This window comes from Peromyscus californicus, unplaced genomic scaffold (assembly GCF_007827085.1).
Source record: "Peromyscus californicus insignis strain IS unplaced genomic scaffold, ASM782708v3 Scaffold_17__1_contigs__length_78620276, whole genome shotgun sequence".
NCBI lineage: Eukaryota > Metazoa > Chordata > Mammalia > Rodentia > Cricetidae > Peromyscus > Peromyscus californicus.
The window spans coordinates 26,233,893-26,260,368 of record NW_026294469.1 but is presented as its reverse complement, the minus strand read 5'-3'; the positions used below and the strand labels follow the sequence as shown (position 1 = coordinate 26,260,368).

The window sequence follows — 26,476 nt, the reverse complement described above, 5'->3', positions numbered from 1 at the left end:
ACAGTAAAGCAGTTTTCTAATACTTAAGACTTTCCTATTTTAAGCATCCTCTAACAGTATTGACATTTGTAAAGTTATGTATCTCAATTAGCCACAGGTATATTATATCTATATACCATTAAAGTATAATTTATTAATTAGTTGAAAAAGTATCCATTTTAAGGAAAAGAATTCAACAACTAACCTTTGTGTACTCCTAAAAGGGCTGGAGACGTCTCCTGGGAAGTTCTGTCAGGTTCCTGGGGAGGCACAACCGTGGCAAGTGTGTGTATGGGTACACGTGGGACCTAAAATGTCAACTCAGAAAGAGTCATCTCAGATCATAGAGGAAAACAAAGGTCCATAAAGAAAACACATATACCATCAAGTTCACTTTTTTTTTTTTTTTAAGATTTTATGTATATGAGTGTTTTGCCTGAGTGTATGTGTGCCACATGTAAGCCTGGTGCTTTTGGAAGTCAGAAGGAGGAATGAGGTCCCTTGGAATTGGAGTTATAGATGGTTGTGAACCATCATGTGAGTGCTGGGAATCAAAGCCAGGTCCTCTGCAAGAGTAGCAAGTGCTTCTGAATGCTAACCATCTCTCCCACCCCCTCACTTTATTTATTAAAGCTTAAAATTTTTCTTAAGCCTTCATTCAAGGAGTAATTTCTTGGAATACTGAATAAGATGACTCAAGACGATCTACAAGTGTTCAATGATTTAGGTTAAATAACATTATCTCTTGCTGAAGTGAAAGTCTTGCGGCCCCAGTTATAGTTAGGCCCCAGTTATAGTTAGGAGTACAAATCACATTACTCACTATATACTGGCCAATTTACTCTTGTTCAAATTCTATATGAGTAAAAGAGAAAATAAAATTCCAACATATTTATTGAACTATGAACTTCCAGGATACTTAATAGAAAAGAACTATTGCTTTTGTTAAACAAAAACTTTCAAAGAATACTTATATCAAGAAATATTCTATTTTACTCTACCTGAGATTCATCTTGTGAAGGAGAGGTAAGCTGAGACACATCTGTGGTGGGAACCGACAGAACATTATTTGGGTAATCCAACAGATAAGAAACAACATTGGTATGGCCACCTTTTGCAGCTTCAATAAGCATTGTTGATCCATCCTAAGAAAGAATTGACCATAGTTAATGCGTTATAAATTTATTCTTATAATCTGGTAAAATTATTTAGTGAGACATATAAAATCAAATGTAATAATTTTATTTTCAGGTTTTGAGACAGTCTTGCTATCTAGCCCAAAACTTACTTTGTACTCAAGGCAATCCTGCTGCTCTGGATTTCCAAATACTGTCACCATAAGCAGTTCAAATCTCATTTAATAGTAATTAATATTAAGCATTAAGAGATCAAGCATACCTTTAATAATAATATATCTTAGTAGTTGGTAGTTTGTGTTTGTTTGCTTGCTTGTTTTTGTTTTTTTAAAAACAAAAACAAAAACAAGGTCTCAGTATTTCCCCCATGCTGGCTATGAACTGACAACAGTACTGCTCCAGCCTACCTATTGACAATCCTGTTATCATAATCAGCTAGTATTACTCATATGCTACAGTTAAGTAAAATAACCTGGGCTGGGTGTGGTGCTGCATGCCTTTAATTCCAGCACTTGTGAGGCAGAGGCAGGAGGATCTCTGAGTTTGAGACCAGCCTGGTCTACATAATGAGCTCCAGAGACAGCCAAAATTACATTCAGAAATCCTGTCGTCTCCCCCCCACCCCTCACAGTAAGACCCAATAAAAATAAAACAACAAAAGTAGAATACCTTGAGTCGATGAGTAGGGTCAGCTCCATGAGCCAAGAGTAGTTCAACCACCGCCAAGTGGCCCCCTGCACATGCCAGTGACACTACTGTGTGATCATTATTGGCTGTAGCTCTATTCACATTGGCACCTTTAAAGAAAAACAGTATTTTTAACAAAGGTGAAATCAAGCTAGTTTACAATATCATTTAAAGATGATTCTCAGGTATGATAATGATACAAAACAATGTATAAATTATAGGCATACAGCTTGAAAATTTTCACAAAGTAAACACACCTATGTAACTAGAACCCAGATCAAGAACTAAAACACTATCCCCATACAGAGAATCTCCATCATGTGCACCCTTTCAGTTACTCCCCACCCTGGTAACTACTAATTCTGACTCCAAACTGATAAGTACGAATCCTAAAAGGTCTTTTAATAAAAAACCCAAAGTCAGATACTGGGGAGAATGCCGAAAGATCAGAGGAACAACAGAACAAGCCACAGCCAAACTCCCCTTACCAACCCCTCAGCTTCCAGAGCATAAGTTCCTGCTTCCTCACACTTTATATACCTTTCTGTGTCCTGCCATATTACCTCCTGGGATTAAAGGTGTGTGCCACCATGCCTGGCTCAGTTCCCAGTGTGGCCTTGAACTCACAGAGATCCAAATGGATCTCTGCCTCCCCAGTGATAGGATTAAAGGTGTGTGCCACCATGCCTGACCTCTGTGTCTAATTTGGTGGCTGGCTCTGTTTTCTGATGCCCAGATAAGTTTTATTGGGGTGCACAAATAAAATATCACCACAGGTATGTAAGACAAAAACAAATAAAAACAAAACAAAACAAAAAAACCCCAAACTACTGTTGTATTCTATTTAATTTTCAACTAAACATAATCCCAAATTGGGTAAAAACAACCTTTTGAGAAAGACAAGACAATAATGTGATTTTTTTGTTTTATTTTGTTTGAGACAACATTTCTCTGTGTAGCCTTGATTATCCTGGGACTTGCTCTGTAGACCAGGCTGGCCTCAAACTCACAGAGATCTGCTTGCCTCTGCCTCCTAAGAGCTGGGATCAAAGTGTGTGCCACCACGCCTGGCTGACTGTTCTTGTAACATGAGATTATTTTTTAAGTTGTTTAACAATAAATTAAGACAATGGAATTATTTAGAAAGGCAGTACTCAATATGTTCCTATTCCTGGCAATTCTGATTATATGAGCAGGGATGTTGCTGGGTATGACTAGGTGTTCTGTTTAGTTACAGAAGCATAAGAGAACTCCCAAAGTTATCCATCTGCTGCATAGTAACAGCCACTTGAACTTGCTTTACCTTTGCTAATAAGAAACTGAACAGTGCACAAATGACCAGCTCTTGCAGCCTTCATCAAAGGTGTTCTTCCACCTTCAGATTCATGTTCCTATTAAAGAAACAGAAAAATGGATCAGCATCAACTAATTAAATATTTATTTTAAGGACTTAGTACTAACGATATGATAAACAAGGAAGATTTAATACTCGTGGACACTTACACTACTCACTTCAGTTCTCCTAACGTATAGGTTCATTTCAGTTACACTACATAGCACAACTTATCATGGGCAAGTTCAACCTCACATACCCAACAATAATCATTAAAGATCCTAAAACTAATAATGTTTGGTTCTTTCTAATTACAACAATGATTAAGAAGGAATTTTTCGTAACCATTCACATGAACTGTGGAAAAAAGAAACAAGTCCTATAGAGTGATTAAAAAAAAAAACAATCTTTTATTTAAAGCCATTAAGAACTCTATCAAAGTGTGGAAGAAGAGAACAGACTTTTGCAGTTGTCCTCTGACCTCCACATATGTTGTGGCATGCATGCATACAAGCACGAAAGCATGAACACACACACACACACACACACACACACACACACACACACACACACACACACACACTTTAAAGGATTCTACCAAAAGATAGGCAGAGGCAGGGGGATCTCTGAGTTTGAGGCCAGCCTGGTCTACAGAGTGAGTTTGAGGACAGCCAGAGCTACACAGAGAAACCCTGTCTGGAAAAACAAAAAACACACACACACACACAAAAGAAAATCATTATAGTATTTTAGGTGTAAATGGGAACAAAAATATACCAATGGACAGAATTTTCTAGAATAGAAACACTTGAATAGTCAAAGGCAAAAGATAAAAGTTTTAGCCGCAAAATCATTATTCTTCTTTACAAAGTTTGCAGCTACAAGAATGAATGATAAAACAGCTTCTAACCAGGCTTTATATCAAATGGCACTAAAAGGAACTTGCTTATATGGTTAGTAGTCTTAGTATGGTTAATGTGCAAACTCTTACTACATTCACCTAAGTACTGAAATTGTTGCTGAAAACTTTGTTTCTATGTAGAGTTTTCTTACCTATCCTCCAGGTTTATGTTTAAATTATACTCTGTACATAAATGTGAATTCTGCTAGTCCAGTTGACTTATTACTAAGAAAAGGCTGAAAAAGTGATGACAGGTTTCATTTCACCATTCTTTTAAATTAACTCAGAAAGTCACTTAGCTGCCATATAATCAAATTTAAAAATAGGTGCTTTATCAACAGAACACAATAAAAAACTGTGGTGATATTTTATTTGTGCTCTAACAAATACAGCTTGCCTGTGGATCAGAGGACAAAGCCAGCCACTATATTAAACATAGAGGTCAGGCAGTAGTAGCCCATCCCTTTATTCCTACCTAGCATTCTGGAAGGCAGAGATTCAACGGATCTCTGAGTTCAAGGCCACACTGGGAACAGAGCCAGGTGTGGTGGCACATGCCTTTAATCTCAGCACTAGTTAACCATAGAGGTCTGGAAGTCTGTGCAGACAGACAGGAAGTGAAAGAGCTGGGCGAAAAGAGGAAATTATGTAGCTGAGTGGAGAGAGGAAGTAAGAGGGCAGGGCACAGAAAGGTATATAAAGTGTGAGTATACAGGAAGTACCTCTCTTGGGCTGAGGATTTCCTAGCAGTAAGAACTTGTGGCTGGCTTGTTCTATTCCTCTGATCTTTCAGCTTTCACCCCCAATATCTGGCTCCGGGTTTATTGTTAATTAAGACCATTTAGTAATTCATGTTACAGAAAACTTTAATCTACATTATGAAGTATGGGAGCTGGAGAGATGGCTCAGCAGGTAAGAGCATTGGCTGTTCTTCCAGAGGACCAAAGTTTAATTCCCAGGACCCACATGGGGAGGTGGAGGGCTCACAAGCTTCTAGAACTCCAGTTCCAGGAGATCTGATGCCCTCTACTGGCTTCCAGGGGCACCAGGCACAAAAGTGGCTCACAGACATACAGGACACATATAAAGTATATAAAAACTTTAAAAAAAAAAACCTAAGTGTGGATTATCAGCCTATTGGAAAGTTTAAACTGGATTACAGCAAAAGAAATTCCAATCCAAAAGGACTTTTTTCTTTTAAATTTTATTTTGAGACAGGGTCAACAGGTCTCAAAATTGCAATTGTTCTGTCTCAGCCCTTGAGAGTGTTAAGTCTACGAGTACACCCTACTATATCTGATAAACAAGTGGCTATAAAGTCCAGATTGTATATACTGTTCCTCAACTACTGATAAAAATTAAGTTTTCTTTGACTTTTTAATTGTTACATGTAGCATGTAGATTAGGTAATAATTTTTACTTCATCTCAAAGTTATGAGAGAATGAGCAACTATAGATAATTCTAAAATAATCCCTTTTTAGGATGAATTTTGAATTTACATGTAGGCAACTAGCATTCTTGGCAATTTAGATTTAAAAAAATATATACACGACAGGTGGTAGTGGAACACACCTTTAATCCCAGCACTCGGGAGGCAGAGCCAGGTGGATCTCTGTGAGTTCGAGGCCAGCCTGGGCTACCAAGTGAGTTCCAGGAAAAGGCGCAAAGCTACACAGAGAAACCCTGTCTCGAAAAAACCAAAAAAAAAAAAAACACAACAGAAGGCCAGTTAGATAGTGCTGGCAGCTTAACCTGATGACCTGAGTTCAATCCCTGGAACCACATTGTGGAAGCAGACAACTGACTCTTTCAAGTTGTCCTCTGATTTCCACAAGTACAATGTGCATATATGCACACACACAAGAAATAAATGTAAAAAATTTTAAAAGCAACACAAAACAAAAAAATAACAGACAAAAATCATCTACCTATACACTTATTTCCTTTTATTGGCTTCATTTAAACTTAAAATGTATGGTTCATTAAACAAAGACTATATAAATATTTACCATGTTTATTATATGCAACATACAAGAACAACTTTTAACACAAATTCATCAGCACCCCCAGTCTTATTAGAAATACAGGTATCAAAACAATCTTGAGCCAGGCGGTGGTGGCCCAGGTCTTTAATTCCAGCACTTAGGAGGCAGAGGCAGGTGGATCTCTGTGAGTTCGAGGCCAGTCTGGTCTGCAGAGCAAGTTCCAGGACAGGCTCCAAAGCTACATAGAAACCCTGTCTTGTAAAACCAAAAAATAAAATAAAATAAAAAAATAAAACAACAACAACAACAAAACAAAAAAAAACAAAGAAAAACCCAACCAAAAACAAAAACAAAACAATCTTGAGCATAATATGCTTATTATCATTTGGTGTTTTGAGTCTCACACTATAACTCCAGTTGGCCTTGAATTCATTCTGTAGAGACCAAACTGCCTTGAATTCATAGCAATCCTCCTGTTTCAGCCCCCTCAATACTGGGATTACAGGCATAAGCTCCCAATCATAGCTTGAATATACTTTTGATACCATTAGTAGTCAGCACCTACATCCCTTAAAAAAGTCAACACAATTTGTAACAATATTCATTGTATCTACTACTTTAAACAATTTAAGCTATAGCTTCTTCATTAAGGAAGATGGACAAAGAACATCACTGCTATTTTTCCTCCTTTTTACTTGTCAGAAACACACATTTCCACTGCCAACTGACATTTCTTGTCATATTTTTATATTATAAAACTAAATTTCGCCGGGCAGTGGTGGCGCACGCCTTTAATCCCAGCACTCGGGAGGCAGAGCCAGGCGGATCTCTGTGAGTTCAAGGCCAGCCTGGGCTACCAAGTGAGTTCCAGGAGAGGCGCAAAGCTACACAGAGAAACCCTGTCTCGAAAAACCAAAAAAAAAAAAAAAAAAAAAAAACAACAAAACAAAAAACAAAACTAAATTTCATTTTAAATACTCCAGGTTCATTTTTAAATGACAGTGCCTTAACACAAAGAAAAAGTGTGCTACATTTTTCTCCTGTTACTCTATATACTTTATATAGCTGAATATATAAACATATATAGTATATACACATATATACATTTTTTTTTTTTGAGACAAGGTCTCACTATATAGCCTTGGCTTTCCTGGAACTCACTATGTAGATCAGGCTAGCCTCAAAATCACAGCGATCTGCCTGCCTATTGCCCACCCAGTGCAGAGATCGCCACTATACCTGGCTATGAAAATGTTCTTGTATTTGAGCTGAGTCATTTACCAGCTAGATTTCGTCTACTTCATGTGTATTTGCTTGTGATATTTAATTAAGACATTAATATTAGTAGAAGCTTGTTCACTTAAGTTTGAGATTCACCAAAACTAACTTTATTCTTCTGGGAGATTTCTTTTAATACCACATACAAATAATGCCAAGGAAATAAACCACTAGCAATGCAAATCTCTTCATTCAGACATCATAATATTTTTAAATTGAAGAAGATTTTCTTTGTCAGTCAGCAAAGTCCTTTAATTTCTTAGCTAGAATTCAGATAGCCTATGACCCCAGCACTCTAGAAGGCAGGAGGATTGTCTTTAAAACAAAAACCTACTCAAAACTCCATGCTGGTCACAAGCTCTAGAGAGGAAGAAAATACTGCTGTTTTACTAAATGGACATGTTGTGGATAGTCAAATTGCCCTCTAAATATTTATGCTGAGGCACTGGAGAGAGAGCTCAGTGGTTAAAAGGGGTACTGGCTCTTTCAGAGGACCAGAAATCTCTTCTTAGCACCCAAATCTTTAACTCCAGTTCCAGGAGGTCTTGACAGCCTCTTCTGGTCTCCAGGGGGCACCTACATATATGGCATGCACATTTTCAAAAAAAAAAACCAAAAAACTACATTTATGTCAATAAATTAGTGCTGTTCTGGCAGCTCTTGTCAGAGAAGCTTCATTTTGCTGTGGTTGGTGTTACTGCAAAGTGCTGAGAATAAGTGACTGTTGAATGCTCAGCTCTAAATGACATCAGTACCACCCTTCACCCCCAATCCCAAGGCTCAGGAATTATCACAGAAGTGGGGGTAGAAAGAATGTAAGAGTTGGAGGAAGGGGTAGAGTCTTATGGAATGCTGTCTTCCGGGGCATGACAAAACCATCACACTCATGAACTCAGAGCAGCTATGCTTACCTGCATAAGACCTACACATGATTGAGTTGTCAACATTCCCTCATGGAAGGGGGAGGGGCGGTTAACAGTTGATTGGGGGTAGGGCCTCACAAGGCCCCATCCTCCTCTGAGGACCTAGAGGCAGTTAATGGTTGCCGGGGGAGGGAGAGACATTTTCTTCTGGTGTAGTTACTGGTAAGTTACCCATGCTCCCATAAATAACCTCACCTAAGCTCCTGTAATAATCCTAACTAAACTCACTGAGTCACAGAAAATAACAAAATCCATGGAAATTGAAGAGGGACTACTTGGGAAGAGGAAGGAAATCGGTGAAAAGTGGGAGAGGGATAAGAGAGGGTAATGAAAGGGGGAGTAAACATGATCAGAACACATTATATATATGTGAAAATATCCTAATTAAACTCATTATTGTGTACAAGATATGCTAATAAAATAGAAATATCAGATAAGACAGTTTTAGAAAGCCACATACTAAACATTGACCTGAGTTTATTTTCTGAGTTCAGTATTAGTGCAAATAAGCAAAGTATATTAGGTACAGATATACAATAGTATGGATATGAAAATAAAGCTTCTATTCATTTATTATCTGACAAGAAGTGAAGAGCAGCCTCCGCTTGTGCTTCTACTATGATGCTCTGATCAAGCAAACAAGACCAAACAATTATGAATTAAACACTCGGAAACTGTGAGTAAACTAATTATTTGTAAATAACAATAGGTAACCTAAGGAATTATGTTCCAAATCAATAATGACATAAAAAAAATTTTCTTTCCTAATTCTTTGACCTATTTAAGTAGTATGAAACTGTAAGTGAAAAAAAAAAAACTTGGGATGGATGATTTACCTTTTTTTTCAGTTTGTGTTGCTAGGAAAGAATCCATAAACAAGGCAAGTGTTCTACCACTGAGCTAGTGCCTCAGCCCATGATTTGAATTTTTAATACTAGATTATTTTTTATTGAAATAGACAATGTATTAATTGTGTATTTTAGGAATTAACTCTTATCTATTAGAACACATAAAACTCTATAAAACATGTCGATAAGCAGTCACCATAAGTAAATTAAAAAATAATGTGCTATATGATACATCTAGTACATATGAGGATTTTAATTTTTAATTATGTATATGGTGGGGAGGTCTGTTCATGAGTGTAGGTGCTTGAGGGGGCCAGAAAAGGGTGTTGGATTCCTAGAAGTTACAGGTGGTTGTGAGCCACCCATCAAGAGTACTAGGAACCAAACTCAGGTCCTCTGTAAGACCATTCCTCTAGACCCACAGATTCTAAAAGAACAATTATATAACACTTACCACCATTACCAGTAATAATTTATACCTTGAAAATTCATTTTTTTTTTCAAGTATTGCATCTTAGGCCCACATACCCCATCCATGCCAGCAGACAGGTAACTAACTGGATTAACAAGATCTTTACAAATCATAAAAACAGATTGCTCCGGCCACTTAACTAAAATTCATTTGGTCTAAACACCTCATTAAAAACAACGTGCTGACGGCTAGCAAGATGGCTCAGCAGTTAAAAAGCATTTGTTACTGCTCTTGCAGAGAACCAGGATTCAATTCCCAGCACCCACATAGCAGTTCACAACCATCTGAAACTCTTCTGGCCTCTCTGGACACCGCACACACATGGTACACAAACATACATGCAGGCAAAACACAGCTATACACATAAAATAAAAAATAAAATCTTAGCTGGGTAGTAATGGTGCACGCCTTTAATCCCAGTACTCTCGGAAGGTAAAGGCAGGTGGATCTCTGAGGGGGGGGGGGGGCGGGGGAGAAAAGATAAAGAAAGGGGATTCAGGTATAGTGTCACACGCCTAAAATCTCAACATTTAGAAAACTGAGGCAAGAGGATCAGAAATTTGATGCCAGCCTGAGCTACACAGTGAAACACCACAAGAAAAACAACAACAAAAGAAAGAAAGAAAGAAAGAAAGAAAGAAAGAAAGAAAGAAAGAAAGAAAGAAAGAAAGAAAGAAAAAAGAAAGAAAGAAGGAAAGAAAAAGGCAGAAGATTAAGAGAAGTTTAGAGACTTTAAGTGATTTATTCAGATAAAAACTCTAAACTTCCCTTAATCTTCTGATTTTGGGCTGGAGTGATGGCTTGGTGATTAAGAGGACCAGAGTTCAGTTCCCAGCACCCACATTAGCAGTTCATAATTGCATCTAACTCTGCTCTAAAAGACATACATACACAATTGAAAATAATAAAAATGAATCTTTAAGAAAAAAAAAAAAAAAAGAATCCAAGTTGTATGTCTTGTCTTGTAATATGGTCTCATGTTACTCAGCTTTCCCTGAATTTGTCAGGTCTTTGAAACTCTGATGCTCCTGCCTTGAGTTCCTGTGTGTGTATTGACACCTGGTTTATGCTGTGCTGGGGATCAAACTTGAAGCCCCAGGTATACTTGGCAGCAATTCAACAAACTGAACTAGATAATACACACAGGAAATCAAGGCAGGAGTAATAGAGCTTCAAGGTTATCCTTAGCTACTACATGGCAAGTTCATGGAAAGCCTGGGTAACAACATGAGACCAAATCACAAGACAAGACAAAACAAAACATGACCCAAGTTTACTATCTCCCAGCATAAGAAAAGGCATTTCTACTACACTGCACTGTCTCCCTTTGAAATTCTTCTGAAACTCTTAATGACAATAGCAAAATTTACATGACCAAATAGTCTAGAAGATGGTATTACATTTCATTTTACATATAAGAATAATGAGGCAGATGTGTTTTTTGTTTTGTTTTGATTTGATTTGTCTGTTTTATGAGACAGTCCCACAGAATAGTCCAGATAAGGCTATAATGCAGTATGCACCTCGGATGGCTTGGAACTGTCTCAAAAATCTTTCTGTTGCAGTCTCTAGAGTGCTAGGGTTATATGCATGAACCATTCTCAAATTAGTGACTTGGTGAAATGATTAAAATTTGTTACTTTTCCAATGTTTAATGTACAGAATTGTAAGATGCCCCTCACAGGCATTTCTTTCTTTTAGTAGACTACTTTAATGACAATGCAGGCAAATGAAATGCTATAGGGAATCTCAAAATCTCATTCAATGAATATGAAATGAATGTATTTAGTTCTAGTATCTATGTTAGTTGTTTACTATGGGATAAACTCTTTAAATAAGAAATCCCCCATCAGTAGTATAGTACAGTATAAATCCAGAAATGAAAGACAGGCCAAGGTGCAAGAAACAAGAATAGACTATTTATTTACTCAATTTATATATTGTTCTCTGCCTACTCTATTTTACTTCTGTTGGAAAATTCATTTAAAGGAAAGTCTACAGCAACATATAGTTCTTTATAAGTACTGTTTTAGTGCTGAAATCAACACACCACAATAAAGGCAAGGAGAATTATCTTCACAAATAGTTTGAAAATATAAGACATCAAATCAAAACATCTCTAAGTATGTTAGCTGACACTACGTTGCCACCTAATATGAAGTGACTGTCATTTAAGTCCTTTAGAAATTATGACTTAATACCTCTCATTAGTAAAACTCTGTACTATAAAATGGTTGGACACGGAAGCCTGGAAAACTTGACATCACAGTAGGCTGAACTTTTTTGTTTGTTTGTTTTTCAAGACAGGGTTTCTCTGTGTAGTTTTGGTGCCTGTCCTGGATCTCACTCTATAGACCAGGCTGGTCTCGAACTCACAGAGATCCATCTGGCTCTGCCCCCCCCCCCCCCATAGTTGGAATCAAAGGCATGCGCCACCTCGCCCAGCTAGTAGACCAAACTTAAAGAAAAGAGGGGAAGGTAGAGGGAGATCTGGATAGGGGGATCAAGGGAGAGAGAAAGATGTCTTAATACTTCATAACCCAAATCATACTATTAAAAAAATGAAAATTTTGTAAGTTTTCTACCTTTAACTTGAGAGTTATACTGAAGAGGAACTAGAGGACTGTGGTAAAAAGAAGCCAACGCATTGAGCTGGGCACAGTGGCACACACCTTTCATTCCAGCACTTGGGATGCAGAGGCAGGCAAATCTCTGAGTTTGAGGCCAGCCTGGTCTACAGAGAACAGCCAGTGCTACAAAGAGAAACCCTATCCTGGGCAGGGGTGGGGGTGGGGTGCACAAGTCATACATGTTTTAGTAAAGTATGCTATAAAGATGAGAATGTGTTCTGGTGGTATAGACCTGTAATTCTAGCTACTTGGGAGGCTGAGACAGGAGGAGCTCAAGTTCAAGGCCTGCCAGTAAATACATGGTTGGTCTGAGCACTTAATGAGACCTTGAATTGAATTTTAAAAAAAAGTAAGACTAAGTACATAGTTTGGTGGTAGAGTGACTTTTAGCATTTAAATTAATCCTTAATGCTGGTGCAGGAGGAAAGAGGTGAGAATAGTAAAATATATTAAAATTCAGTTTTCTGCTCTAAAATTTTCTGCAGTAATTAAGGAAACAGCCTAGAATAATATGACTCTAGAGCATTTGATATATATATTTAAAAATCATCTTGCATAGAAAATGGATTAGAGAGTGTGATGGTTAAGAAGAGATTCTTGGGCTTGTGAGATAGCTCAGATGGTAAAGATGTTTGCCACCATGGCTGACAACCCAAGGTTGATTCCTAGAACCAACATGATGGAATGAGATAATGCCACCTGCAAACTGTCTTCTGACTTCCATGGGCATAGTGCAGTACAATCCCCTCACCCTGAGAAAGAAAGAGAATGAACACACACACACACACACTAGAAGGGAAAAAATCCAGAAAGGCAACATACTGAGATCTACTGTTATAAATCTCATGTATCTCCCCAAAATATTAAATGATACAGCAGATCCCAATGTGTAAGAACGGATGCTAAGGTCGACAGATGCCTCAGCACCTGTCTGCTGTGCAATCATGGGGCCCAGGACAGAGTTCAGATCCACAGCACACATCGATGCCAGGTTTGTATGGTGTGGCCTGCCTATAATTCCAGCACATGGGAGACTGACACAGGGAAGCCAGCCAGCTCGATTAACCAAATTGGTAAGTTCTAGGTTTGAGAGACTCTACCTCAAAATAAAAGATGGAGAATGATGGAGGAAGACAACAACACCAACCTCTGGCCTCCATCCACTTCCCCCGACACACACATACACAGAGTGAGCTGACAAGATGGTTTAATAGGTAAAAGTAAAAGTGCTTGTCACACAAACCTGATGACCTAGTTCAATCTCTAGATCCCATGACAGAGAGAACTGACTCCCAAAAGGTGCCCTCTGACCTTACATGTCTGCTATGGCACTTATACAATTTCATACACCATAGTAATTAATTAAATTTTAAAAATATATATTTAAAAAAAAGGAATGAACGCTAGGGTGGTGGTGGTACCAGCCTATAATCCCAGTTTGTGATAGGCTAAGACAAGAGTCTGGGTCTACATAGCATCAGGTCAGCCAGGAAAACACAGCAAAACTCTGTCTCAACAAACCAAAATGAATAATGATTATCATTACAGTATTTAGTATTAGTAGAAATGATAATAGTAAAACCATATTATATACCTACTTAATTCAATTATTTTCTAACAATGTCTGTTATGGAAATAAAAGGCATCTGTATTCATTCACCAAAATAAGTGAAACTAACTAAAATTCTCTATATTTCTAGCTATGTATGTCTCATGCCAACTATTATAACTATTCATTGTATTATTTATAACTTTCTAGAGATCCCTCCCCCCAACCCCAAGATAGGGTTTCTCTGTGTAGCCCGAGCTGTCTTGGAACTCACTATGTAGACCAGGTTGTCCTTTAACTCACAAAGATCTGCCTGTCTCTGGCTCCCAAGTGCTGGGATTAAAGGCATGCGCCACCACTGCCTGGCTTATAATTTTTCATAGCTCTAAGCATTATAATATATATGAATTTGCTACTTAATTTGATATTATGAAAAGCCAAATATAAAAGGATAGGAAAAATAGAACATGGTAATGTTGTTAGGAGGATGGTTGACAGTATCAGCTTTTGTCTCCTTTTGTCATCCTGGGAGCTGAATTTGGGGCCTTACACATGTTCAGGCAGGCCCTCTACCACTCAACTATATCATCAGAAGAAGCTTTGCTTTTAAATGCTTGTAGTCAGAAAGTGAATCACCCAAAGTGAATTGATAAGTTACTTTATTCTGTGAATACATCACTGAATTTTATGATATATGTAATAAATAGCAGTTTTAAAAGCACAGGTTAAATGGAGGTAGGATGAGAAACTAATATCTAGGAAAAGAAACAGTATTTTCTATTAAACATTTCCAAATGCATTTAATATATCCAACAACTTACAGGGGGCCAGAGGCTTGGCTTATTCAATTGAATGTGTGTGTGTGTGTGTGTGTGTGTGTGTGTGTGTGTGTGTGTGTGTGAGACCACATGCACACATGAGGTTTGAGGACAACTTTTGAGAGCTGGTTATCTTTTTTTTCTACCATGTGGGTTCTAGGAATCAAACTTAAGTTGTCAAGTCTTTGCAGCAAGGCCTTTACACAGTGTGCCATACTACCAATCCTTATTTTATTCAAAAGGTACAAACTATTGATCATTACTAATGTTTTCTAAATGGTAGCTATGGATAAATATTAGCATTTATGCACAAATATTTGAAATTTAAAATATCTTACTAAATGTGCCCCTGCTTGAAGTAAAACATCTGCAACATCTGTATGTCCATTTTCACAAGCATAGGTTAGAGCTGTGTCTCCTGTTGCTGTGGTAGCATGCACATTAGCACCTAGAAAAATAAAATAAAATAAAATCACACATTTACCCTGGAGTCGTGGAATTATATTAGTCCAATTTTACAATATGGTGAAATTGAAGAATTGAAAATGTGAAAACACCACCAAAATACAGTTTAGGTATTTGTATTTTCCCTTTTTGTCTTCTCTTATTTCCTTTAACTAAACTTCATAAAAATGTGTTTTGCCTTACAACAAAGCAATAAACCAAATTATTTTAAAGCAGAAAAATTTGCCTGTACATCTGACAAAACATACCTTAAGTAGTAGATACAAAAACAAAAAATTTAAACTGTAAATATCCATATCGATATCAATATTGGTTTGTATTCTCAAACAACGCTATATACTATTGTACAAATCAAGTAAATAATTATTTGGTAAGAACAGAAATTTTTCTTGTTAAAAGAAAACCAATTATTTAAGTTAAATAAAAACCTTGTGGTTCTAAATTGGAAATATAAACAATGAATTTATGACGTATTTTTTAAATGTTTAAGAAAATATATATTTCCTAACCCTGACCAACTAAAAAGTCCTGAAGCCCAAAGGACCCTAAATATAAAGGCTGGTAAGATAGCTCTGCAGGCTAACAGTGCCACCCAAGTCTGACAATATGTGTTTGATCTATGGAACCCACAAAAAGGTAGAAGGAAGAAAACTGACTTCAATAAAGATGTCCTCTGACCTCCAAATGCACCCTGTGGTATACTTGTGGCCATGCACTCAAACACATACACGTGCACACATACAAACACACACACACAAATATGCACACAGACAGTAATTTTAAGAAACAAAGAGTCCAAATGGTGGTGGTATACACCTTTAATTCTAGCACTTGGGGAGGCAAAGGCGGATCTCTGTGAGTTTTTGGCCAGCCTGGTCTACAGAGCAAGTTCCAAGACAGCCAGAGCTGTTACACAGAGAAACTCTGTCTTGATAAAACAAAAAACAAAAAAACAAAAACCCAAAAAACAAAACAAAACAAAAAAAACCAAGCCAAAACAAAACAAACAAACAAAACAACACCAAAGAACAAAACACTCCTTCGCCCCCAACCGATGAACTACATTGGTTACTTTTGAAGGCTACTAGAGGTTCATCTCTTTACTTCTAGAAACGGATAAATAAAAGGGGAGAAAAGTCAGGGCTGGAGTGATAGCTCAGTGGTTAATAGCACGGATTGCTTTTCCAGAGGACCTGGGTTCAATTCCTTGCACCCACATGGCAGCTCACAACTGTCTGTAATTCCAGTTTCAGGGGACTTGACTCCCATGGCAAAACACTGATGTACATAAAATAGAAATAAATAAATTTTTAAAAAGTGGGGGAGAAAAGTCAAGCCCAACTTTATCCTACTATTGCTACATGAATTCCTACCAAATTCTGATTAAGGGTAGATTTTTTTTTTTTTTTTTACAGAAAATCCCAGCTAATGAGCAAGAATGGAATAATAGAATCCTAGGATATCTCTACTTTGCAACCTCTCATAATACAAGTGACTTAAACTATAATAATGGCTAATGAATGATACTATAAAAAAGATAGCAAAAACTAGACACTGAAAAACCAGATACCCATGGAAGAAGTTATAGAAATATCACTGATAAGGCATTCCTAGTTTTAAAAATTCTACCTGAATACAACTGAGTTTCCCTCTAGAGCTAACCATTAAATTCATGGAAATATAGGGAAAAGGAGTTGGGTGGTGGTGACACACTCCTTTAATCCCAGCACATGGCAGAGGCAGGGGGATCTCTGTGAATTTGAGGCCAGAATGGTCTACAAAGCAAGTTCCAGGACAGCCAGGACTACACAGAAAAACCCTGTGTGTGGGGATATATACATATATATGTATCTATCTATCTATATATGTATATACATATATACGTATACACACACACACACATACATACACACACACACACATATATGTCAAGTGTAATGACAGAAATACAATAAGCAAAATATATACACTGGGAAGCCTAAAGAATAAACTCACCATTTGTTCAACAACAACACATAAAAATCACAAGCAAAAAAATATGAAAAACTACAGATTAAAATTTTTTATGCATGTCAAGCATGGTAATGCACACTGGAGACAGAGACAGGCAGATCTCTATGCATTTACTCAGTGACTGTATGTTTTTGTATTTTTGGTATCTTGAGACAGGGTCTCTCTATGTAGTCCTGGCTGTCCAGGAGCTTGTTATGAAGACCAGGCTGGACTCACATAGATGCCCTTGCATCTACCTCCCTGAATGCTAGGATTAAAGATGTGTATTACCACACACCGCTGACCCTACCTTTTAGAAGCAGGAAAAAAAGTACTGTGGCTATTTTTAACTTTATTTTTTAGAGACATAGTAAACCATTGTATAACTGCATAAAAATTGATTTTTAAAGTTTTACAAATATTATACTTAGGGGCTGAAGGGTCTCAGAAGTAAAGAACACCTGCTGCTCTTGCAGAGGACCTGGTTTCAGTTCCTAGTACCAACACCACAGCTCACAATCACTCCAACTCCAGTTCTGGGGATCCTACACCCTCTTCTGGTCTCTAGTGCACACATATACACTCAGGCAAATACATGCACATAAATAAAACTTTAAATAATAGCGTTGAAGTCAGCAACAGGTGCCAAATATGAGAGTCAACTGAGACACAACATAAAGTAATGCTAGGGGCTCCAGGTTTAATTACTGAATGCTAGCTAGGTTAGCTTGGTGAGATTATGTAGCAACTGTGAATCAGTTAGTTTCAAGATTTCAAAAAAATGTGTTTAAGCCAGTTACTCTACCTAGAAGGTTGAGCTAAGAGCTAACAAAGATATATATTGAGACTCAGACTCAAAAAAAAAAAAAAAAATAAATAAATAAATAAATAAAACAAAAAACCAAACAGAGTAAGTTTAATAATCTTTCTTTCTTTTTCACACAGGATCTCACTTTTTTATAGAGTCTGCAACTTGCTGTGTAGACCAGGTTGGCTCTGAAATCAGAGATCCACCTACCTCAGCCTCTTGAGTGTTCAGATTAAAGGCATGCACCACCACATCAAGCTAACATTTTTTATAACACAATGACTAGAGGCAATTAATAGAGATAATACAAAAGCTGAGTAAAATATCTAGTATTTAGTAAGTTCTTTTGTTTTTGGTTTGTGGCTACATGGTCTCATGTATCTCAGATATACTCTTATGTGGTCAAGGATGGTCTTGAACTCCTGATTCCACCTATATAAAGTTCTTTTTGTTTTGTTTTTTTGACACAAGATCTCACTATGTAGCCCTGGCTGGCCTAGAACTCAATTTACAGACCATGCTGGATCCTCCTGTTTCTACCTCTCTAGTGTGGAGATTACAGGCATGTGCCACCATATCAGACTTCAGCTTTACAACAATGAATCAGACCTGGATAAAATGAGAAACTCAATATTACTTCTAAAAGACAAGTTTATCTCTATTTGGATCAATTTTTTTCTGCCATATCCTACAGACAACATATATTCTAAAGTATGATACTTATTGCTTGATATTAAGAAGGAAGTGTAGGCCGGGCAGTGGTGGCACACACCTTTAATCTAAGCATTCTGGGAGGCAGAGGCAGGCGGATCTTTGTGAGTTCAAGGCCAGCCTGGTCTACAGAGCGAGATCCAGGAAAGGTGCAAAGCTACACAAAGAAACCCTGTCTCAAAAAACCAAAAACAACAAAAACAAAAAAGAATGAAGAGTAAATATTTGAAACAAGTGCTTTGCCAACAAAATTATTTCCCACTTTTTTGGGGTCTATGTATGTGACTGTGGTGTACATTAGCGCATGTATGTGTGTCTATGTGTGTCTACACACATGTGTAGAACATATTTGCTAATGTTTGTAAAGGCCAAAAGTTGGCACTGCGTGTCTTCTTTGATCATTCTCCATCTTATTTATTGAGGTAGTCGTTCTCTGAATCTGAAGCGTGCCATAGCCTAGCTAGTCATCTTGCTCTGTGGATTCCCTGTCTCCACTTCCTCATCCCTGGGGTTACATGATGGCCATCAGGCCCACACAGCTTTTACATAGGTGTTGGGTATGACCCTCATGCTTGCATGGCAAGTGCTTTATCAGCAGAGCTATCATCTCCCCAACCCTGTGATTTTCTTTTTGAAGCAACTTAGAAATGTCAAAAAATGAACAGGTTTAATTACATGCGATAGCCATGACTATGCAACACAGACTAAGCAGGAAGAATTAACTTTCCTTCCAAAAGAAAAGAATGGAGAGTTTATAAGAGGCCTTACAATCACTAAGCAAATACTAACAACAGTAAGAAGTCTATTAAAGACAAGGTCTTGGAATATTGATTGCTCAGGCTGGCATCACACTGCTGGGCTCAGGTGATCTTCTATCCTTAGCCTCCCTAGCACCTGAGATTATAGATGCACAACAACCTAATAAATCCAGAGCTTAATGCATACAAAGCAACCCTCTAACACTAAGCTAATTTTATCTTTAATATACAGACAATACTTGTATACATTTATGGGGTACAATGTTATTTTAAGAACATACTAGAATAATCAAATGTTAATTATTATCTATCACCTGACATATACGTTATTTCTTGATGATAAAAATACCCAGTCTGTTCACATTAGAAATTTTGAATTAGGAGGTGAAGAGACAGCTTAGCAAGTGAAAGTACTTATGGTACAAGCCTAACAACTTGAGTTTAATTACTGAAATCCTCAGTGTAAAGACACAATCAAGTCCTCAAGGCTGTCCTTTCTTTCACTTCCATGTGTGCTATGGCACATGCATGCCTGTGTTTACATCCTCATATTCTCTCTCTAAATAAATAAATAAAAATTACTCTTAAGCATCGTTACCATTCTGTGCAGGGGGCAAGTCACTGACCCTCAGCACTCTTTGCCAACATTCCCTTTCTTGCTGTAGATTCTTCATCCTCTTACATTATCCGCAGACTCTGATAGTCACCTCTGCACTCTATTTTTTAGTTCAGCTGTTTTTAGATTAGTAAAGTACTGTTTGTATTTTTCTTTCCGTGATAAAGGTATTTTTAAAGTCACATACCAGCAGCCAGCAAATATTTCACCAACTCCAGGTGTCCCTCTTGAGAAGCCTCCATGAGAGGTGTGGAGCAGCCGAGTTCTATGTCAGCCCCTGCCTTAATCAGGAAATCTGCAACTTCAGAAAAGCCTCCACAGCAAGCCAAGGTAAGAGCAGTTTCTTGGGTTTCTTCTGTCTGGGCATTTATATTTGCACCTGGAAGCACAACAAAAGACAAAACTAGCTAAAAGAGGATTATAATACAGTATTCAAATAAGATGATAATCATCTACCATCTCTGCTTAGGTTGTTCCTTCTAGAGTACTGAGAATTTTTTAAGATTGAAAGTTCAAGGCCTGCCTAGGCTACAGAAAATTTATTTTCTCATCAGTACAAAAACAGTATCCATTTCAACTGATACACAAAACACACAAGGACATTAATTTTTATAATGTACAATGGCTTTACCTTGGGCCAATAGCAGTGCCACCATCTCTTCATGCCCTTCTCGAGCAGCTTCCATCAAGGGTGTGTATCCTTCGTCATTAACTTCTTCAAGATTCGCGCCTCTTTCAATAAGCAGTGCTGCCAACTCAACATGTCCCCCACAAGCAGCTAGAGTCAAAGGAGACTCAAAGGAATCTGCAGGCATATTCACTTGAGCACCACTGTCCAAAAGCAAACGTGCCACTTCTACATGTCCATCCTGCAGATGTTCAGAGATGAAACTTAGAACTTTTTATGTTTAGTTTTTGTTTTCTTAAAGTGGAAGGTGAACAAGGATCTAAAGAAAGATGAGCTGATGTAGGTTAGATAATATATACATTATTATCATGCCACCTGAACCTTACCTAAGGCCCATTAATACTATTTTTTAAATGTTTAAGGGATTGGAGAGATAACTCAGTGGTTAAGAGCACTGACTGTTCTTTCAGAGGACCTGGGTTCAATTCCCAGCACCCACATGGCAGCTCACAACTGTCTGTAACTCCAAGATCCAATACCCTCACACAGACATACATGCAGGTAAAATACCAATGTACATAAAATAAAAATAAATGTTTTAAATTACCTTAATTTTCACAAAATGCAAAATCTTCTAAACAAATTCAACTTGAAAACAAATAGTCACAATTACAAATAACTTGGAATTTTTATATTCTTTCAAATTAAAAAAAAAAAACTGCCAAATCCCGTCAACTACCTCAAAATGAATTACTGTTCATACAACTGTCAGGTCAAATATAACCATATTCTCAAACTTAGAGGGTTTCTATTTTGAAATGTAGGAACTGTATTAGATCTTCTTCTTAGAAAGGAAAGCTTGACAAACACAAACAAAAACACAAAACAAGAACAAGACAAAAAAACATAATGAACTGTGAAGTCATTACCAATTGGGATTTTACACTTAGCTAAGTCCCTATGGCTTAGTACTGCTCTATCTTTGCCTCATCATAGCAACCTGTTGCACCAAATCAAAGAATACTTTAAAAACATATTTTATTTTCATGTAAATTACTTATTAGGGTTTATGTACACTAAGCCCATATTTTAACCACTGAGCTCCACTCCAGTCCTCAAATTTTTTTGTTTTAAAGATATTTATGTGTACATTTGTGTGCCAGTGAGTTTACAGGCACCATGTGCCAAAAGGCTAGAGGGCACTGGATCCCCTAGAGCTAGAGTTATAGGCAGTTGCAAGCCACCACATGGGTGCGGGGACTTAGGACCTCTGCATAAGCACTAATCACTCTGTGGTTGTTTAATGAGACTGGCCCCCATAATTCATATATTTGAATGTCTAGTTCTTAGTGGGTAGGATGTTTGAGTAGGATAAGGAGTTGTGGCCTGGTTGGAGGAGGTGAGTCACTGGGGGTGGGCTCTGAGATTTCAAAGCCCACATCAGGCCCAGTGTGTGTGTGTGTGTGTGTGTGTGTGTGTGTGTGTGTGTGTGTGTGTGTGTGTGTGTGTGTGTGTATCTGTCTGTCTGTCTCTGTGTATGTGTGTCTCTGCTTGCTGCCTATGGATCAGGATGCAGTTCTTAGCTACTGCCTTAGTACCATGCATGCCGCCATACTCCTGCTATGATGATAACGGACTAACCCTCTGAAACTATAAGCAAGCCTCCAGTTAAATGTTTTCTTTCGTAAGAGTTACCTTGGTCATGGTATCTCTTTACAGTAACAGAACAGTGACTAAGACACTTAACCTCTGAGCCATCTCTCCAGACTTTCAGTCCTTGACTTCAAACTGTTAGCTTTAATACTTGTTACAAGCACAGGAAGTCAAATGTTATATCATTCTACATTTCAAAAGTGATCATAATATCAATAAGAAGTAAATTTGGGTGGCTGGAGGGAAGGCTCCTGGATTAAGAGCAATGCATACTCTTTCCAGGGGATCTAGGTTTGATTTTCAGCAACCACATGGCAGCTGACAACTGACTGGCTATATATCCAGTTCCAGGGACTCCAACACCCTCTTCTGGCTTCCTCTGGCAAACCACACACACACACACACACACACACACACACACACACACACACACACACACACACACACAAAAAAAAAAAAAAAAAAACAAAACTCTGAGTTCAAACCCATGGACCCACATAATAGATGAGATGAATTCTGAAATTCAACATTTCAGATTTAATTATTTTTTTAATATATGGAATTTCCTTTGTTTAATTATTACATTTTAATTTATTTTATATTAAGGGGGAAGAGAGGGAGAAGGGGTTGGTAGGAAAGAAAGAGAAGGGGGATAAGAATGTGTGTGCAGGTCAGAGGACAGAGGACAACTTGCAGAGTTCTCTGTTTTCATCATGTGGGTCAAATTCAGGGTATCAGGCTTTGTGGCAAGCACCATTATCTGCTGAGCTATCTCATGGACTCTTGGCCAAATTTTAATCCCTTTTAACACAAATGCCAAAGCTAGGTGACTCATAATAAAATATCAATTTTAAGAACTGAAAAAAATTAATCCTAGCATTTGGGAAGCAGAGGAAAATGGATCTCTGTGAGTCTGAGGCCAGCCTAACTACATATCAAGTTCCAGGTCAGCCAGGACTACACAGTGAAACCCTGTCTCAAAAACAAAATAACTAAAAAAAAAAAAGCAAAACAACAACAAAAAAACCCACCAAGACCAATGACAAAAACAAACAAGCAAACAAACACACAAAAAAACCCTAAAAATATTAAAGCATCACAATCTCACAAACTGAGATAGAGAGACAGATGGCTCAGTGGTTTAGAGAACTTGATGCCATCTGACAGTCTTCTGATCCTTGTGGGCACTGGGCATAATGTAGCACACAGAGATACATGCCAGCAGAACATTCATACATGTAAAATAAATAAATCTAGGGGAAAAAAACACCTCACAAATTATCCAGTCAATAAACGAATAGGCCAATGTACTGAGTATCTAATTCTCAATAGAACCTTCCATCATGGGTTTTGGGGACCCATTTTAGGTCATTCGGCTTGTGTGTCAAGTTTTTACTCATTGAACCAACTCACTGATTCTTTTCATTGGATTTTAATATGGAACTATAAAAATGTAGAGAGTGAGGCATGATAGCTCACAACCTGTAATCCCAGCACTCATGAAACTGAGACAGGGAGGATCTGTGCAAGCAGCTAGCTTCAGCTTCAGACCAATGTGGGCTAGTGTGAAGTCAATAAGAAAATAAAACAAAACAGAAAACAACAGATGAACATGTTGGAAATATGTCTAACATCTCAAAAAATAAGAGTTTTATTAATATCTTTGGGTTGGAGCTCAGCAGTTAAGAGCACTGGCTGCTCTTCCAAAGGTTCCAAGTTTGATTCTCAAGACCCATACTCCAGTTCCAGGGAATCTGACATCTTTTTCTGAACTCCATGGGCACTGCACACACATGGTGCACAGACATACATGCAGGAAATACACCCATACACATAAAATAAAAAATGAAAAAAGGGCCGTGTGGTACCTTTAACCCAGCACTCGGGAGGCAGAGGCAGGCAGACCTCTGTGAGTTCAAGGCCAGCCTGGTTTACAAAGTGAGTTCCAGAACAGCAATGCTATACAGAGAAACTCTGTCTTAAAAAACAAAACCAAACCAAACCCTAAAAACATTACATTGAGATTACTAGTTGCTATCATCCTCTAAAAGTCCATATATTAAAGCATTACTTGTTTTTGTTTTGTTTTGTTTTATTTTACTTAGAATTTAGTTAAAAATACAAGCCAAACATTAACTAACAATTTTTAGAGACTGGACTCAGTTGAAGTAGTTACCATGTAAGCAAGAGGACATAGTTTGGTCACCAGAACCCACAGTTTAAAAAAAGAAAACGAATAAAACTAGGTGTTGGTGCACAATAGTGAGGTGGAGATACTCAGATCACTAGAGCTCAAAGCCAGCCAGCCTATTTTACTTAGGAGGTTCCAGGCCAGTGAGAAACCCTGCCTCAACAAGTAAGGTGGATGGAGTATACAGAGAAATAACACCCAAGGCTGTCTGCACCTGCCTATGTACCTGCATACACACACACACACACACACACACACACACACACACACACACACACACACACACCAGAAACAACAATAATAATAATAATTCTCAGACAAATACATGAATTTTTTTCCCCACAAAATTTCAAGTAATTACAATTAAATTACCATGCAAGCCTCCATTAAGGCAGTGTGCATCTCATCGGTTTTATGCTCTTGATCTGCACCAGCTTCAAGCAGAAATCGAACCATATCCAAATGGCCTTAAAAATAAGGTTAAAGAATTGACTATCAATCTAATGCATGAGTATTAAGTTGAAGAGTTTTATTTTCAAATGTCTATATATAATCTACGAGGTTTTAATTTGAATTTAATAAAATCAATGACAGTTTTACAAAGTCAACTGAAAACATTAAGTAGGTGCACTCTCAGTAAGGTCATACTCTCTAAGTTTTAAAGACTGACTTTCTAAAGCACATATTTCTACGTAAGTAAATCATGCTAGTTCTCCAATTTAAATTATAGAAACTATCAAAACACTGGAATCAAACAGAAAGCCAGGTAAAGTTTATTAGAACATATTTTCTAGAAAAAACAGCTTCAAAATCACCATAACCTCACTGTGATGATGAGCAAATACACACAAAACCAACTCCATTTAAATGTAATTCCAATCCTCTTGATACATTTAATTAAAAAAAAACTTAATAGTCAATGAGAAAAATACCAACATTCAGTGTAAAACAGGTGAAGGATATAAAATGGTAATTCAAAAGATACATAAATGGAGATTAAGCTGATAGAAGAGATATTAAATGAGACACCATTATTTTAGCTACCAAAATGGCAAAGAATAAAGAGAATGATACTGCCCAATACTGGAGGGGGTGAAAGGTGGGTAAAGGGATTCTCAGACAACCTAGTGGGGTCTGAGACACCTAGTAAACTGGTCCAACCTTTCTAGAAGGCAATTTGGAAGTATGTATCAAAAGCCTTAAAAACGTCCATACCCTTTGACCCAGCAATTCCACTTCCAGAATTTATCCTAAGGAAATAATCAGAGATTAGGCAAAAATGTCTGCACAAGGATGTTATCACAGTGTTTTTAAATAATAGTAAAAAACTGGGAAAAACTAGTGTCCAACAATAGGAAACTATGGTGTATCCACTGAAATTATGGTGTACCCAATTTCATGTATTTGGCAGAGATTTTGAGCTCCCTACTCAATATCCATTCTTATTATTCTAGAGAGACAGGACTTCAATTTTACCTAGGGGGCAATATGCCTAACTTTCAAAACTATTTTCCAGCCTTCCTTGTTGCAGAGGAACCAGTGGAATGCAGTGAGAGTTTCAAAGTGAAGCTTCTAGAGACTTCTTGAAGGAACTTAACTAAATTGGAAGGCAGTTGCTACTTTGTTCTTACCCTCTTCATCTTAAAGTATGTACTGCTGGACTCTAGCTGTCTTTGGACTACAGATAACATTAAGGACAGAAACCATATACTAGGATATACAACAGAAAAATAACACTCTTAGATCTTAGTGACAAAATTGAATTGCAATAGTAGCACAAGACAGTTTACTCTTAGGTTTCTCTTCTGTACAAATCGTATTGTGTTTTGTGGTATATACAGTTATACCAATCTAGAAAATCTAACTGAAATACTATGTGATCATTAAAAAATACGTTATAAGAACATTTATTGAGATGAGTACATATTCATGATAACTACTAAATAAAATAAACAGACTCTAAAACTGTTAAATTATTTTATTTCAAAAGTATGTATATTTTTAAAAACTTATTTAAAAACACACTGGACATATGCTAAAATACTATTTACATGCTTTTCCCCCTTTAGATGGTAATATTACAGACCATTTAAATTTTTCTTTGTGCTACAACC

General features: G+C 37.4%; 1 protein-coding gene across 11 annotated transcripts in view; it reads right to left on the bottom strand.

The window, feature by feature from the left end:
- The window catches only part of Ankhd1 (ankyrin repeat and KH domain containing 1), a 118,000-nt gene that overhangs the window by 56,327 nt on the left and 35,197 nt on the right, over window positions 1–26,476 (bottom strand). For 9 of the 11 annotated variants that reach the window (XR_008219125.1, XM_052741917.1, XM_052741913.1 and 6 more), the window contains exons 7-14: window positions 24,735–24,829; window positions 20,522–20,759; window positions 20,078–20,269; window positions 14,879–14,988; window positions 3,106–3,193; window positions 1,785–1,912; window positions 981–1,124; window positions 185–287 (exon numbers count right to left, since the gene is read on the bottom strand). Coding sequence is in view for 10 of the 11 variants with exons in the window: in XM_052741917.1 (XP_052597877.1) it covers window positions 185–287; window positions 981–1,124; window positions 1,785–1,912; window positions 3,106–3,193; window positions 14,879–14,988; window positions 20,078–20,269; window positions 20,522–20,759; window positions 24,735–24,829 (1,098 nt within the window). In the remaining variant the exon portion in view is untranslated. The remainder of the gene's footprint in view (window positions 1–184; window positions 288–980; window positions 1,125–1,784; window positions 1,913–3,105; window positions 3,194–14,878; window positions 14,989–20,077; window positions 20,270–20,521; window positions 20,760–24,734; window positions 24,830–26,476) is intronic. The other 2 variants (XM_052741915.1, XM_052741922.1) reach the window with 1 other exon arrangement.